A 16,771-nucleotide genomic window follows, 5' to 3' on the forward strand; every position below is an offset into this window, starting at 1 on the left:
GGGTTTATACTGGGAAATTTTATTTTCAGAAGTAATTCGGAGTAGAATGTTGAATTGCTTCGTTTTTATACAGATATTTTATTTTTTTAATTACAGAAAGTATGTTCAGAGTAACGTTGCAATATCTGTGAGATTAATGCACTGTGTTTTGTATTTCTTTTTCCTGTCCTACGCGGTAAGGCTAGGCACAAGGCAACGTAAGAGGCACGGGATACAGAGGTCTTACACTGCCCTGAATGTGTAGAAAATAGCCGTAACTGAGTTCACGCTCTTGTTGGGGACTCTCTGAACCCCTGCCAGCCTGAAAATGTTTCTCACCCCAGAGAGAAGAGGAATGGTTAGAAAAAGAGAAGGATCTCTGCTTTAATTTGTAAGATCCTATCTAATAGTGGATGGAGGAAGGAGGGAATGAAATGGATGTGAGAGGGTGTTAGAGCAGTTGCAATAAGAGATTCTTGTTTGGTGTATTTTTGCTGTTTTGTTTGTGTTATTTTCACAGCAAAGTTTTCCTTGGATGAGATGCTTCTGTCGTTAGATGGGAAGTAATTTGTAGGATGCCATTCATTTTTATGTTAGCAGATTAAATACAAAGTCCAGGTGCTCTTTCTCAGTGGTGAAGCCATGGCTTCAGACATTCTAGCTGAGGTATATGAATGCTTTTTACTTTTCTGGATGATTATGCTGAGTGTAGCATAGTCCCATGTAGTCTTTCCCATGAGAACCTGGAATTTAATCTGAATAGTCAAGTATGGTGAAACCTGTCACAATGAATATGTTTGAGGGGTAGGGTTACCTTTTGTTAGTTGATACCTCAGTAATTACTGAGGTAAACTAATTAAAATGGAATGGTAGCGTACTGAACTTTCTACCAAGGAAATAATCTGGTTTTAATAACTTACTATGTATAGTTAAGTTCTAAAATCATAGGAGTAGGCTGCAGTTCACTGAGTGCATAGTTGTTTCAGTAGTTCTGCCCTTCAGTAAAAAGAAAAGCTGTGACGGAAATGGAGTAATTTGGTAAGAGAAACTTGTTAGAAGTATATCCTGCTGGTCGTTTGAAATGTTTTGAAACTCTAGACTTTTTTCCATTGTATTTCCTGCTAGCGATTTTAAGGTGGATACAAAGAAAGAACTTCAGTGGAAGAGGCTTTCAGGAAGCACAAGAATCTAGGTGCTTGGGAAAACACTGGTCTTTTCTCTACCAAAACCTTGTGCCTACCCAAGTGTACTTAAAGGAGTCTCTTAACTCATGGCACATTTGGATTGCAACAGCAAGCTTTGATTGCAACAGCAGATGCAAGATTCATTGCTGTATGTGTTTCTGTTAACTTTTTCAGAGAAGGAAGGTCCTTTTCCTTGCTTTTTTTTTTACCCCCCAAGATAACTTTGGACTCTGCCTTTCACATCCTGGGAGGAGTTGGGAACATGAGAGATAGGAAGAGAGGGAGGCAGGAAATAATTATACACCTGTATGACCTCTTGTGCTACCACTTCATGCACTAAGAACACTTGAGGCTTTCTTTAAGAAATGCTGTATTTAGCAATTAAGAGATGAAAAAGGGCTTTTTTTTTTTTTTTTTTTAAAGATCCAATCAGGGTCTTGAAAATTGTTAAGAATTTATCAGCAATAATTTTTTTTTCCTTAGACCTCATTATCTTATTAGTAAAGTTTTGGGTTTGGCTTTCTGTGCTTGAGATTATGGTGGTTAAAGTCTTTGCCTCTGAAAACCTTGAGCCAGGTCGCAAGAAAGAAGCGGAGTCTTCAACGACTTGTTTTCTCAATTTCCCATGTTGTTTATTATTTCATATGTCTCAATTTCCCGTGTTGTTTATTATTTCATATGTCACAATGTTTTCCGTGCCCAGCTGAGATCTGAACAGCAGCTAGGACACAAGGTGTCTCCCCCTGCAGTGGGAAGTCACAGCCTCTGTATACAGAAAATGTTGTATCACCTGTTTACAGTTATGTTCCAATACCTATCACCTGTACTAAAGGAGTCAACTCTACTCTGACCCAATCCTCTTAAACTACTGTGTGCCACCATCCCCAGGAGATGGAGGCCAGGGGAGAAGAAGGAAGAACTCAGGGGCACCACCCTAAATCCTCCATCTTGTCCCCCATGTACCTATATTCTAAAAACTCAAAACTACATAATTTTTCATCCTAAACTAAACTACCGTTTTCACATCTTTGTGGTTTGTAATTCTTCTCTCAGTGTTGGAAGCCGTTCCCATGGACAGAAGTCCAAGGCAGTGTCCTCATGGGCTCTGTGCCAGGGTCTATTATCCCCCTGTATAGCTCCAAGACTCATTTGTACAGATCCCAAACCTCTCTGCTGAGGTCTGTGGCCTTCCAGGGTGCCCAGAGGAATGCCCTGGACTCCAACACTAAAGCTGATATGTCATTATGGAGTATGTGTTAACTAATGTAGGTAGTACGAAGTGGGAATGGGACTGTTTGTTGACTTTCCCCCTCACTTTTTTAGATACAAAATGATGAATGATGGATAGATTTAAATGTTAAACAGACTTTTTCATCAAAGAACATTTGTCAAAATCAAAGAACTGCTTGCATGATAAGGTTGATTTCAATGCTTTTGTTTCTATTTTTACCAGATTTACAATATTTGCACTGTGATTAATAAATTTCAGTATATTGTCAGAATTGTAGGACAGTCCTGATTTTCTGTCAGTGTCGGATGATTCTATGAAGTTCATATTCTACAAACTGCAGTCAGAAATATGTTGCAAATATAAGAATAGTATGTCAGAACTATTAGTCACTTCTTGCTAGATCTCTCTAGAATTAATCCAGAATTTGTTCCTGGAATATTGGTTTTATTCAGTGTGTGAATGTGAAGTCCCTAGAAAAATCTGAATAGCAAAAACATGATTGGATGTCTGCTGATAACCAAGTATCTTCTTAGTGAAAGTAGTTAGAATTAAATCCTAAAGCAATATTTATGGGCAGTATTAAATTAGTAAAGCACTGAGTCCTCTAGGCACTACAATAGTTATTTACTGTGCTGTGGGATAATGGCATGTTTGTATTTATATGACGAGAACTTCATATCATGTTTTATATAAAATAAATTATTCTATGTTCTGCTCTTGTCTTTCAGCCTAGCTGCAGATATTAAATTAACTACCTTAGTCATTAATATTTGATTTTTTTTCCCCTCTCCTGTTTTCTTCAATTTGTGTTATCAGCATGTTCATTGCCTTTGTTGTAACTGGCCTTGGCAGTGCAGTTGCAGTCCGGGCATCTGTTGTCTTATTGATCCTTCAAAAGAACTGCTTTTTAGTTGCTTTAGGAGTTTGTAAAATTCTTCAAGGAGCTCTGAGCAGAAAAAACTTCTGGTTTGGAAGGACTTGTAACAATAAGTTGCCTTTTTCTTCAGGTGCTCAAAAGCCCAGAAAATATCCATCATTCTTTTTTTATTGATGTCTTTCCATTGGCTGATCTTTGGAAATTTTTTTTGCAGTGGACCAACTACATTCATGGGTGGCAGGATCGATGGGTAGTTCTGAAAAGCAACACCCTCAGTTATTACAAGTCTGAAGATGAAACAGAGTATGGCTGCAGAGGCTCTATCTGTCTGAGCAAGGCTGAGATTACTGTAAGTACAATTTTATTATTGCCATCATTCATGATCTGAGGTGCCATGTATTTGTATCTGGTGGAAGCAAACAAGGGTATGGCAAATTCTTTTAAGTCATCTGCTTATCACACTGGCATCAGTGGAACACTGTGAGGAAGAGCAAGGAATTTGTAGTAAAAAATCAAACTTTTAATTTGTGGCTTTGGCAAACAACTTTTCATTTCTTACATTAGAGGGTTTTGTGGGTGGGTTTTGTGTGTGTCTGCTCTGAAGGCAGGAAAGTTTTTTCTGTGAGTTAATTTAAGACCCCAGACCAGCTTCCCAGAGGAGATAAAATTCTTCACAGTCTTTGCTCCAGAAAGAAGGTAGTGATTCTTTGACTTTCTGAACACAGCTCTGTAGGTTTCCAAACAAAAACTTTCTTCTCTGCGCTTTTTTTCTCTGAACAAGTTAGTGTGTTGCTGTTTTTGTCAAATGCTGGAAGGAGGTCTGGAATAGACTGGTAAGAATAAAGAGCCTATATATAAATGAGTAAGTGTTATGAGGAGTGGCTGAGAGGGCTGAGGTTGCTTAATGAGGAGAAGAGGAGGCTGAGGGGGGACCTTATTGCCCTCTACAATTACCTGAAAGGAGGTTGTAGCAAGTTGTATTTCAGTCTCTTCTTCCAGATAAGAAGTGGAAGGATCAGAGTAAATACCCTCAGGTAGTCTCAGGGGAGGTTTAGATTACACAGTAAAAGGCTTCCTAGAAGGGGCTGTAAAACATTGAAACAGGATGCCCAGGGTAGAGGTGGAGTTACCATCCCTGCCAGTGTCAAAAAAGCGTGGATATGGCATTTGGTGGCATGATTTGATGGTGAATGTGGTGGTGCTGAGTTGATGGTTGGACTTGATAACATTGGATTTTTTTTTCCCAACCTTTATGACTCTTTGAAATCTTAAAAAGATGAATTTGCCTTAGAAGATAAAAGAAAAAAAAAATCTGTTTTTTTGGCTTTTGGAATTACAGTGCACATTAAGGCTAATGTGTCAAAAAGCATGATGTAGTCTTTCTGCAATACCATTAAATTGTTTGTCTAGTTATGTGATTTAGAATAAAATAGCCAGATTTTCATTTAGCACACAAATTCCTAAAGTAGTAATGTTAAATCTTAGCTTGTATGTTCTTATTCCACCAAATATGTGGAATTTTTTCAAGCTGTTTTAAGGATGACGAATGAGAAGTATTCTTCCTTACTAATAATCGGCTTACAAATAGAATTTTATTAAACACCTCATGGTTTGGAGAAAAAAAAAAGACTGGATAGATTACATTACATTAGCTGGGTGTTTTTTGAAGAAAAGCTTGTGAAGAAAAGGAAATTTTTACATTTAGATGTCTGGCAAGTATTGTAGATATCTAAACATTTAAACAGATCATGTAAAGTATTTAAGCTATTTTTTTAAACTGTTTGCACTTCTAAAACTTCCTCAAGATGTGGCTTAATCAGGAATTTATTATATATGACAGTCTTTAGGAGTTCTCAGTGAGATGTATCTGTGGCAATCTGTAGAGCCTGTCATCAGAACTTCAGAAATTTCTCAAGAGGTGAGAGCTTAGTATGCCAGCCAGGCAGAGACAGGAAGGTGCTGGCAAGGATGTAGCCAAAGGGCATCTGCAGGCATGCTGTACAGCGAATCTCAGCAGCCTGAATCCCTTCCAGTGGTGGTGGTGGAGTGAGGTTATGGTACTGCCATTGCTGCTGGAATGTTTTTGGTACTTTGCAGTTTACAAAGGAAAGCTGGAGAGCATGTCTTCAGACTAGGGTGCATGTAACACTGGAACTTCTTACAGGTAACATTTTTTCTCTGACACTTGTTAGATCTGGTAATTTGGAGTTGAATTGGTGCATCTGATTTTAAGTTCTTGAACATCTTGAATACATGGAGAAAGAATTAAAAGCATCTGAAGCTTAGTCTGATATTTTAGTTCCGTTTTTGTTCAGGCTCATGCTTTGTGAATGGTATTTGACAGTTCAGTTGATAGATGGTATCCCTGAAAGCCAGTAAGTTCCCATTAGTTATATCTAGTTGCAATTAAAATTATTGTTGTGGAAATTTTAGAAGTTGAGGAATACTGTTGGATCATTTAAAGTCTCTGGGATATAGAAATATACTTTTGAAACTGTCTTGTAATTATTCTTTGTTTTTCAGAGGTTATACTTTTAAGCCAGAGTTTTGCCATCTATGCTTCTGGTTTGATAGTTGTTTAGTAGCAAATTGCATACTGTATTTTTTTTAACTTAAGTTTTCAATTGAAAATTGATTATGCTCAAAGATAAATGTTTAAGATATTCTTCCTGAGGTACATAGTTGATCTTTACTTTTGTATCCCTGTAACTTCTTCAGTAATTATAAGCTTTCCAGCATGTATTTAAATGCATAGGAAAACAGCAGTAGCTGCTAAAGTAAGTGTTGAAATGATAATGTGTAAAAACTACCTTTACTGTCAGTGGAGCTTATTGTTTATTGAATGATTTGTGATTAATTTGGTCAGATGGGATTGTCAACTTTCTTATTGGCTTAATGTTCAGTTGCACTGATTTGATGTAGTTGAGGTATTTAATATTTTTTCAAGAATCTTGACTACTGTAAGAATCTTTTCAAGAATCTTACTATACTGTAAGTTCAGTTTCCCTTTATCTTGCTGATCTAGAGTCAGATGTATTAACTACTTGTATCTTAACCTGTATTTCAGTAAATTTTTCTGTAGTGTGAGATGCTGTTCCTGCCTGTAGTGTTCTCGTGTAGGAAAGGGTGGCTGGATTTTTGTAAAGCTTTTTTAGGCCCTTGAATTAGGTATGCATGTTTGAATTTGATGGGGAATGTAATGATTTTCTGTGCATAATTAATTCTACTGTTATAGAATGACCACATTTTGTTAATATATAGGCACTAATTTGGAAAGTTGCTGTCACTGAGTAGTCTTACTGTACTTTCAGCAATGAAGATGAGTCTAATTTTAAGTTGTAGTATTGAGATATAAATGTTGTATGCAGAAACCCAGTTGCTTCTGCTCTTGTTTTATCATTCGTATTGCACAGGGCAGGGATTGAGAGATAATTTTACAGGGGTATTTTGTAAGACACTCATCTCTTCCCTTTATTTGATGAAAGAATACTAATTAAATTCATGCTTATTAGCAAAGCTTTTTTGTGTGTTTCAAGTGCAGAATTATATTGTCATACATCCAGAACAGGTATGGCCATGTGACAGTGACCATTCGTTGAATGAGAAATATGGGATCTGATTGGATTACTGGTACTGAAAAAAGCTGATTTCTCTGGAATAGAGGAACAAAGGATGATTATTTATTGTATACTCACTGAATTAAATCAAGTAATGGCCATATGAACATACAGCTGGCCATATGAACTAAGTTTGGGGAAGGATGATGAAAGTCAATGTATGATGCTAACTGACTTACTTTTATTCACATAAGACAAAACACCTCAAAGATGTTTAATTGGTTTATAACAGGCTGGAGACTGAAACTGATGATTAAAGTTCTGCTATGTGACAAGTGGATGAGATGAAATTATGCATATTGTAAAGAGTTCATATATGGACAAACTTAAGCTTTGTTATATTAATCTAGCCTGGTCATACTGAGTTACTGCTGTTAATGGTAGCCAGTGCCATTTGGTCTTTATTAAGGATACCCTTCTTTATTTTAAAGCTTTGTAGTTCTTTCATTCTTGAAGTCAAACTTCCAGTGGGAAATTCTGTGCACAAGGTTAAGAATGGACGTTCATGGCAGTCCTGTAAGTGTGGATCCCTGGGGCATGGTTTTGGTGTTGGAAGGTCTAGGGTCTGTTATGAAAAGAAGAAAAAGTGCCCTGTAGATCTGGAAGTCCAGCTTTTAGGCAACCTGGTCCATAAGCTTGTACTGTCTTTACTTTGATTACTGTGTCTGTTGTAGTGCCATCACCACTGTAGTACAGAGTGACTTGTACTAATTCATGTAGTTACAGCATGATAAATCAAGAATAACATGGTGTGCTGTAACCCCACCTCAGGCAATCTGAGAGGAAGGCCAACACTAATTTAATCATGGTAGAAATTTATATTAATAGATTTTCAAATCTCATTATAGAATTCTTAATAACCAAGTGTTTACTTGATGCATTCTAGGGATTTTGCCTGGTTGGAGTAACTCTTCTGCATGGATCCCTATGCAGGATCTTGAAAAATGTTTAGAGAAATGTAATGATTTTATGATTGCTTAAGCTCAGTTATGTGTGAACTTTGGTCTTTTTGTCCCTAGAGGTGACTGCTTACAGAGGACTAGTTCCAGAAGCTTATGTTACAACTTAACACTGCTGATGGAGTTTTATATTTGTCATGTTGGTTTTCTCCAGTGATTGGTGTTCCTTTCCTGTGTATATTTTTGATGTAGAAAAACCTTTTGGTTTTAGTTGCCTAAACCAGATGCAGTAACTGTGATGCAGTGGTTTTCCTTGGCTTTGGTGGTTATACTGCAATGATGTATATGCATATCACAGCCTGTATGGAAACTTCTTACATGTGGTCCTAGGATGGAGACAGAAATTATGACTTGGGTCCTCCTGATCATAGCACAAAAAGCCTGTTCTATTGTTTGGAACCTTCTCATACAGGAAATTTAAAACGCCCAGATCTAGACAACTGATTGATCTGGGTCTTAACACCACCCAGCTCCCTGGGCAATGATATACCTGCATTTAGGACTGGAAGGGACTGGTTGAGGTCTCTGAGTTTAAATCTGCCCAATGATTGTTCACCTAGGGACTTGTTTGTCGAACTAGGAGAGTCAAATTTGGTATCTTATTATAGCCAGATTTATCTGTTTATCTACAGACTAGCTGTACTGTGACAATTCACCCTTATGGTTATATTAAAAAATATAAAAGTGTTCTCTGTTATCTCCTGCAGGAGCCTTTCCATTAGGGTGACAAAGACAGCATGATGACACAGATATCTCATGTGTCGCTGGAGTTGTGACATTCACATTCAGGACCTACTACAAGTGTAGCCAGAAATAGAAGTTTTTAAGATGGAGTTACAATTTTACAACTTAACACTACAAATAATAAACAATTTAACTCAAATCCAATTTAAATAAAATTTATCAAATTTAATTTTTTACCACTCTTTTCTAAATATTTGAGTTTTGGGGTTCAAATAGGGTGATGAGTAAATTGTCTTACAATTGACAATCTTCTGCTTCCAACAAGCTGGCAGCTTTGCTAGGTTATGTTGTGAATTTATTTAAAAACATGAGAAAAATATGAGAACATCCAAGACCTTTGAGGAGGGTGTGTATCCATCCCACACTTCTGCCCTTTCTTTGTTTTAACAACTATAATAGGAAAAAATATGCACTTTTGAATGGAATCAACAAGGTGAAACTTATAACTGCCTATATGCTTTACTCTCACTTTTGTCTATTATTACTAAGGAACCTCCTTTTCACAATGAGGTATTAGAAAGCCATTTCTGGATGAGGCCTTTATGTTTATCTCTAAGGAAGAGCCTCAGCTTTTGCAAAGCCAAATCAGCTAGTCAAAGTTACTTGCTTTCATTTTTAGAACAGAAATGCCTGGGTTTGATACTTTTTCAGTCACTTAAGGCCCTACCCTGGCTAGGACTAAGACCTAGACTGGGTGGAGCTTCTCTATCATATCTCTAAAAGATATCTTTTAGTAATAATTCATGGAACAGCTGGTTTTGTCATCTATCCTTGGCTAAATAATCAATGATGATATGGGAAGTTTATAGATAGCTGTAACTGTATAGGTATGTATACAACTCCATTGAAAGTATTATTTACATTTTTGTTACAAACAAGCCAATTTAGAACTATTAAAGGAAACATCTCTTTGCCTTAGTTAGATTTTCCAGGTCATATCTTTGTATGTGATTAAAAGTGACACATCCTTGTATTAATAATGTCTTTAAAACATTTGATTCTTCCAGTTTTCAGCTAGTCATAAGTAAATAGTCATTCCAAGGGTTTTATAGATAGTTTTGGAGCTTTCAAATTTCTCTTGTGAAAGTTTCTTTGCTTGGTCATGATCCTTGGGTGCTAGTTGTAGACTAATCTTAAAAGAAACTAATAAGCATTATTTAAATGAAATGCAAAATGTTAATCTTGCTGTCTAAAATACCTTTGGAATAAAGTTAACAAGTTAAAGAAAACTCCATGAAGCAGTGAAAGGCATATAAGCATTTTCCTTATAACCTTGGGATTTCTCTCACTAAAAGTTGCTAAGTCTCCATACTGACAGAGTAGACTAAATTAATAATAAAGGGTAGTATCTCTGCAATATAGGTTAATTGTTTATAGAAGATCCATAACTGGGAAATATTAGTAATGTAGTTGGAATAGAGGTATCACCTTTATATCTTACCAAGGAAATCTTTTAGGTGATGAAGTCTAGGTGAATACTACCACAAATATTGTATGAATATGTTGCATGTATCAGTATGAGTCATTAGTAGGTTACATCAGTATATTAGTATGTTAAATACCTTCTCATATGATTTTAAACGTCTTGTATCTGCAACTGCTTTAGTTCTATGATTAACATCTGTGTATTTAATTGTAAAAACTCAACATTAGAAGTCATGGTTATATTTTAGTTTAAAAATAGAAATTTTAAAAATAGAAAGAATGTGCGATTAGTATTTTAAATATGAAATGTAGTTATGGTGGGTTTCTCATTCTAGTAGTAATCTTTCTAAGTTAGGGGAAAATGTAAGGTGGAATTTGTTTTCTAGAAAGAGCACCTTGAAAAAATAATCAGTTAATTTCTACTTGAAAGGATATCTCACTAATTAGAATTATTACGGGACCTTCTGTTTATAAAAGGCAATCTTAAATTAGGGGTTTGGTATAGTGGAAACATAGGCATAATGTCAGCGCTGATTCCTTAAATTGTGTAGGAATTGCTGTTTGAATAGTAAAGGCAGAAAATTTCTACAAATTAGCTGTGGCAAACTACAAGTTTAGCTCATAGCTGCAAACACTTGACAGCATTTGATAATTTAAATTTGAAACAGCAGGTTTTGTTTTTCAGGTTGATGGAGCAAATGAGATGCCTGCAGAATGCACTAAGCATTGTGCTATAAACTTTAGGGCAGATTTGGCGAACTGTTGTCCGTATTCATAACATTGGTGTGACACCTTCACACCAACTGCAAAAGAACTAGCTAACAAAGATAAGTTATCTGAGTCAGTTTCAACTTTTGCATATGCCAGTGCTGCAGTTCTCCTTCTGAGGAAGTGGCTATTAAACTACCCTGATCTTTTCTTCTATATAGTATTACCTTTTTAGAGTTTTTAGGGTATGAGGGCCTTGGCAGAGTCAAAGCAGTGGCAGGCAGGCTGGCTTGTGGGGCTTTGCTTTTGTACTGGAGGGCAGCCGAGCTTTCTCGGGCAAATGCTGCTGTGTGTGTGGGGTAGGAACTCAGAGCTGCCTTTGTCAGCATTGCCTTGGCCAGTGCTGTTAAGTTCTTTGGCTTGCTGCTTTGCTGCCTACACGCAGGGAGTTGTTGATGTCCCACCGGGCTTGTTGAGAGGGCGGCCACCCTTTGCTGCTGCGTGGCAGCTGTGCCAAGTGGCAATTTCTTCCAGACAGCCCAATCACAACTGTCCCCATGGCACCATGGCCCCACATGCCTCCCAGCTGCCTTCACTGCTGCCTTCTGCTTGCTAGGCTCCCTGAAGGGGCTTTGCCCATGCCCAGATCCTCAGTCCCAACGTAGGGGTGGTGTCCATGAAGCACCTTTTTGGTGTGGTGCCTTTTGGCACAGTTGGGGTTGGCTCAGAGCACCATGCGGTCACAGGTGTCTTTTAGATATGGTGGGCTCACTGCTGCTGTTGTGGCACTGTATTTTCGCAGATCTGCATGCCCCTTCCCGGCTGCAGCACCTCCACAGAAGGAATATGGGGAGGGGATGTGTTGCTAGAAAGGGCCTGCCCTGGCTCCAGCCAGTGGCACATGGTGCTGCGGGCTCTCCCATGACTCTGTTGGGGGCATCCCTCAAGGTTAACCAAACTGGGGGATCGAGGGCCATCTTTTGGTTCTGCTCCCCTAGTCCCAGCAGACTTACAGGCTCTGCTGGCTGAGCAGAAAGGGTCGATGTCATTGCTGTTGTGGTTGCCAGGCAACAGGATCTGTCAGCGGTGGAGGGCGGCTCTGCTTCACTCTGCTGGAATCTGGGGCTGCTCACAGCCAGTACGGCTCAATGTCCATGGTCCCAGGTGCCGCCTTGTGCTGGCTGGGCCTCCCATTCTCTTGGGCACGGACTGCAGTGCTGGCTGCCTTGGTTTTTCCCAGGTTTCTGGAGACCCGGCTGCAGATGCAGTTGTATGTGGCGGCCTGCAGCCCCAGGCACCGGTGGCGCCATGCGTGGTGGGGCAGGCACGGCCCCAGGACAGCACAGTGGCAGGGCTGCCGGCTTCTCTTCCAGCCTCTGGTGACACAGCACCTTTTCCTTCGGGTTTTGGTGGGCACACCAGAGGAAGTCTTGAATGCCGCGGCAGGGGTGACTCCAGCTGCTGCTTTTGCATGCTTGGCATGGCATCTCTCCCCCTGCAGGCTGCCTCCTGTGCTCTGCCATTTTGGATGAATGACTCCAGGGCCGTGTACTCTCTGCCATCTTGGGTGACCTGCGTCTGAAGCACATGCCATGTTGGGGTTTTTTGGCGGGCTCTGTGGTGCATTATGGGGTGTGGAGCCCAAAGATAGTCCTTGTAGCTGGGGAATGGGTGGACCTGGGCATTCTGAGACTATACCCAGTGGTGGCAGGGGAGCTCTGGCAAATCATGGCTGTTCCCCCTCAGTTTTTCACCTGCCACTCTGCCCTGCTCCATGTCCCTGGTGGGTATTTCAGCGGGTGGTGTCCACAGCATTTTACTGCCATCTCTACGTCCCACTTGGCTTCCAGCTGCACCAGCAAGTCCAAAACAATTTTATAGGGTTTTATAATGTTCAGTCTGTGCTTCCCAGACCACGCCAGCAGGGCTAGCAACGCCTGCTCTGCGTACTTTGCTCTCCTTTTAGGTAAACAGAGAATCCATACCTTGATGATGGGGTTTTCTTCCAGTGAAAAACATCCTCTCATTTCTTCGGCACCGTTTTCTGTTTACAAGGGATATTTATAAAGAGGAATCTGGATTTTTGGTGGCTTTCCACTGCAAGCAGCTCTCCTTGCTGTATTATTGCAGTTTTTCACTGCTGGTTTGGCAGCTCTCCATGCATACTCTGTTTTTTTCAGCTTTTTCCGCTGGTTTGGACAAGCTCTGCTTGTGCTCTGTTTATTTCCAGTATTTTGCTGCTTTGGCTGCTCTTCTCACACACTCTGGTTACTCTTCATGCTGTTTTGGTCAGCTCTTCACCATACTTTTGTACAGCCTGATGGGCTGCTGTCTCCATGCTCTGTGCTCACAGGAAGACTGTGAGGCTGTCACCCTCACACAGGGGCACCACGTCTTACATGTGGTCCTAGGATGGAGACAGAAATTATGACTTGGGTCCTCTTGATCATAGCACAAAAAGCCTGTTCTATTGTTTGGAACCTTCTCATACAGGAAATTTAAAACTCCCAGATCTAGACAACTGATTGATCTGGATCTTAACACCACCCAGCTCCCTGGGCAATGATACACCTGCATTTAGGGTTGGAAGGGACTGGTTGAGGTCTCTGTTTGAGGGTAGGTCTGCCCTATGATTGTTCAGGTAGGGACTTGTTTGTTTGTTATCTTATTATATCCAGATTTATTTGTTTATCTACAGACTAGCTGTACTGTGACAGAAACTTGCTGTTGGTTTCTAGTTTGAGGGTTTTGGTGTACTTTGTTTTTATTGTGTTCTAAGTAGACAATTAGACAGCTCTATGGAAATTCCTGAACTAGGACTGGGCAATCAATTCAGTTTGCGTAGTGGAGATACTTTCAAGTAAATGAGTTTGTTGGGGCTTTTTCTTCCAGAAACAGCAATTGGAAAGCACAGTTGCTTAATGAAGGCAGTAATGACATTTCACATTAATATAGAAATTGCAAGCCAGCCATTTAGCTTTAGAATGAACTTCTAAAAGATGTTGGGGGTTGAATATCTATTGTGAATATCCGGAGCTCAAGAAAAGCAGTAAGATAGAAAATGGAATTCTGTTTAAGGGACAGCTTAGTGAATTGTCTTAGCTTTTTTCCCTCGCTAAATAGTAATAAATTGTTGTTGTAAAGAACTTAATAAATATTCATTTTATAAATTAGGACAGATGTAAACATGTTACTTGCAATTTACAAAAAGAACAAGAACACTGTACGTGAAAGAGCCAAACTGGCAGTTTTCAATTTTAAATTTTTCATTTACTTATATATAGTCTGAAGAGAGATTGACACGTTTGTAGCCTGTAATCAACCACTAAAAATAAAAAGCTTACTCCACTTTTTAAAGATATTGTTAGTTGAACAGCCGCTTTTCCTAACTCTAGTAGTATTTCTGTTTTATTTATAGAGTGATGCTGACCATGATTAATAATTGGGCACTTGTGAGAGGAAGTACAGATTGAGATTTTTAAAAATACACTGGAAAGTTAACAGAAAATGCTTCATGCATTCATCGATTAAAACATGGAAGACCTTCCTTTCTATGAGTTTTTTTCACAAGAATGTCAAACCCTACAAATCTCTAAGTTTTGTAATAAAGATGTGTGTTTTTAATTGAGGGAGATTGGTCAGTGCTAGAGAAATGTTCTTAGTGGCATGAAGAATCATGTCTTGTGAAACAGACTTTAAAAAATTCATTTTGACAATAGGAGTATATTGATTACACTTTATACAACGTTAAATCTAACAGTATTTTGGACACAGTTGATGTGGTATAGAACTGGTATAGAAGAAAGTTCTGATTTTTTTGTTTCTAGCTACTGTGTCAAAGTTTGATCTTGCTAACATACCTGCTTATGAGAAAAGAATGCTGTAATTGCAGTTTGTATCTACTGTTACATTTGCTTGAGTTTGTTGCTAGTTAAGTTGAATGAGAACTGATAGGTTTTAGTTTGTGAAAGTTTTTATTTAAAAACCCAAGCCATAGATCTGTGCCCTGGGCAGAAACACCAGCAGTAAATTTGAAATAATTGCTAATTGCTCGGGAAAATATTGTTTCCAGCTGTCTGAGGCTGGAAAACAATCTGGTATAGCATGATGTGATGGGCATTTAATTGAATAATTAATTTTCTGTAATTTGATAAAAGTGCCTTCTCAGCCTTAGTTGCTGCCAAAAAAATGACCTGAGTAAACTAAGAAATAATACAAGCCCTAACTAGGTTGGGGTTTATTTAGGACATGTGGCAAATAGTACTGTTAGGCTTTGGTGTGTGTCTCAATCAAGTATTTAAGTCTAGACTGGTGGGAGATTTTGGCTAAATGGGAGATGGATATTCCAAATAGAGGCAAATGTGTGCAGGAATACTTAGTCATATGTGAAAGGCCTGAGGTGATTTTGTTCTGGAGAGGAAAATGCCAAAGAGCAACAGGATAGAGAAGAAGGGAAAGGGAGTAAATGCCTAGGAGATAATGACACTGGACTGCTGCTGGTGTGGCATGTGGAAATGGCTTGAAATCCAGGATTCTTCTGGACAATTAGTTTTGTTATTCACATCCTCTGTAGAAATTTGTGTATGCCTCTGAGTTATCTGAACCAGCCATTGATGGCTTAATGTGAAGTGAAAACGTGTGTATATACTGAAGTTTTATAAAGTGCTGATATTTTTGTCAAGCAAAAAACAATTATTTGGCGTGGTGGAGAAATGGATGGTTTCTTCTGTAGTGTGTATTGGAGAAATTAAGCCAGAAATAGAAAAATATGCATCCAGATCAGCTCAGTGAGGCTGTTCTTTGTACTGTAATGCAGGTTCTAAAATGATTAAGATGTAAAAAAATATCAACAATGTACATTAACCAGATATTTTACCATTACTTAATATTGCTGAAGCGTTAGTCTTTAGTACTTGAATATAATCTATGTGTTACCACACTCTTGAAATTAGGGCTGTAATCCAGCAGTATTTCTATCTTCTTATTATCAGTGAGAATATAATTACCCCAACATGACTTTTTTTTATTTTGATAATTAAATTCTAGCACTGTCCATTATTTGACATGCACTTCAGGGTCATAATTCATGCCTGTGGAGCAGTATATTGGAACAGTTTCATGCTGTGGAGTATTTCTCACGGATGTATACCAAGTTCTAAGTAATTTCAGTGTTTTAGGTATTAAAGCTATGATTTTATAGCTCAGCAAGTTTTTCTATGCTACTTGCAATCCTTATTCTTGCTCAATCTGAATTTCTGTGCATTTTCATAAGATTGATTTATAGTTAATTTCTTGTTCATGAATGCGGTTGGTTCATATGTCACCCCCTCCAGGGATGTGGTGTTGCTCAACAGTCCTCCTAGGCAACTTGCTGCTGATTATCTGATGTGTCTTGTGATAGCTGATAATGACATTTTCAACAACTATGTTGATGATGTGTACAATATTAGACCTCACTTTTGGATTTGAATTCACAGAATACTAAGTTAAAAAGTCAGAATACTTTACTGTGCTGCTGCAGCTGGCCATCGCTGTTTTAGATGCTTCCTGAAGTCGCTTGCTTAACTGCCCTTTCTGTTCATATATTCAAAATAGTTGGTCATAGATGACTGCTTGAGTGCTGATTTTCTTCTTCTCTCAGTTTATCTTCTTGCCTCCTCCTTCAGACATACGCTTTAGTTGCTGTTTTCCCATGTTCTTGTTGAATTCTCGTTAGGGTGAATTCAATCAAATAGTGTGGCCAACTTCACCACTTTTTAAATCGAATTGATGTGTCTTTCCTCTCAACTGAAGTCCATTATTCCTTAGTTGAGAGTACTAGTTGGAACAGGATTTACTACTCCAGCTTTCCAGATACTTAACTGAGGTTGTACTGTAAATGGTATATCTATATGTTCTTAAAACTTTTTAAGTTGCTGTCTTTTAAGAACAAGTGTTGCTCTTTCTTAGGTTCTCTTTTTCAGCTTTCCCAGCTGTGGAGGTTGCATGTTTTCACTGACCAGTATTTGACCCTTAAGGAATTGTTCATGGTCCTGAGGCCCTGGCTT

General features: G+C 38.7%; 1 protein-coding gene across 3 annotated transcripts in view; it reads left to right on the top strand.

Annotated features, from left to right (window-relative positions):
• CERT1 (ceramide transporter 1) overlaps nt 1-16,771 on the top strand; it is an 85,925-nt gene that overhangs the window by 1,006 nt on the left and 68,148 nt on the right. For all 3 annotated transcript variants that reach the window (XM_066338535.1, XM_066338533.1, XM_066338534.1), the window contains exon 2: nt 3,486-3,620. In XM_066338535.1, coding sequence (XP_066194632.1) covers nt 3,486-3,620 — 135 coding nt within the window. The remainder of the gene's footprint in view (nt 1-3,485; nt 3,621-16,771) is intronic.

This window comes from Sylvia atricapilla, chromosome Z (genome assembly GCF_009819655.1).
Source record: "Sylvia atricapilla isolate bSylAtr1 chromosome Z, bSylAtr1.pri, whole genome shotgun sequence".
In the NCBI taxonomy this organism is placed as follows: Eukaryota; Metazoa; Chordata; class Aves; order Passeriformes; family Sylviidae; genus Sylvia; species Sylvia atricapilla.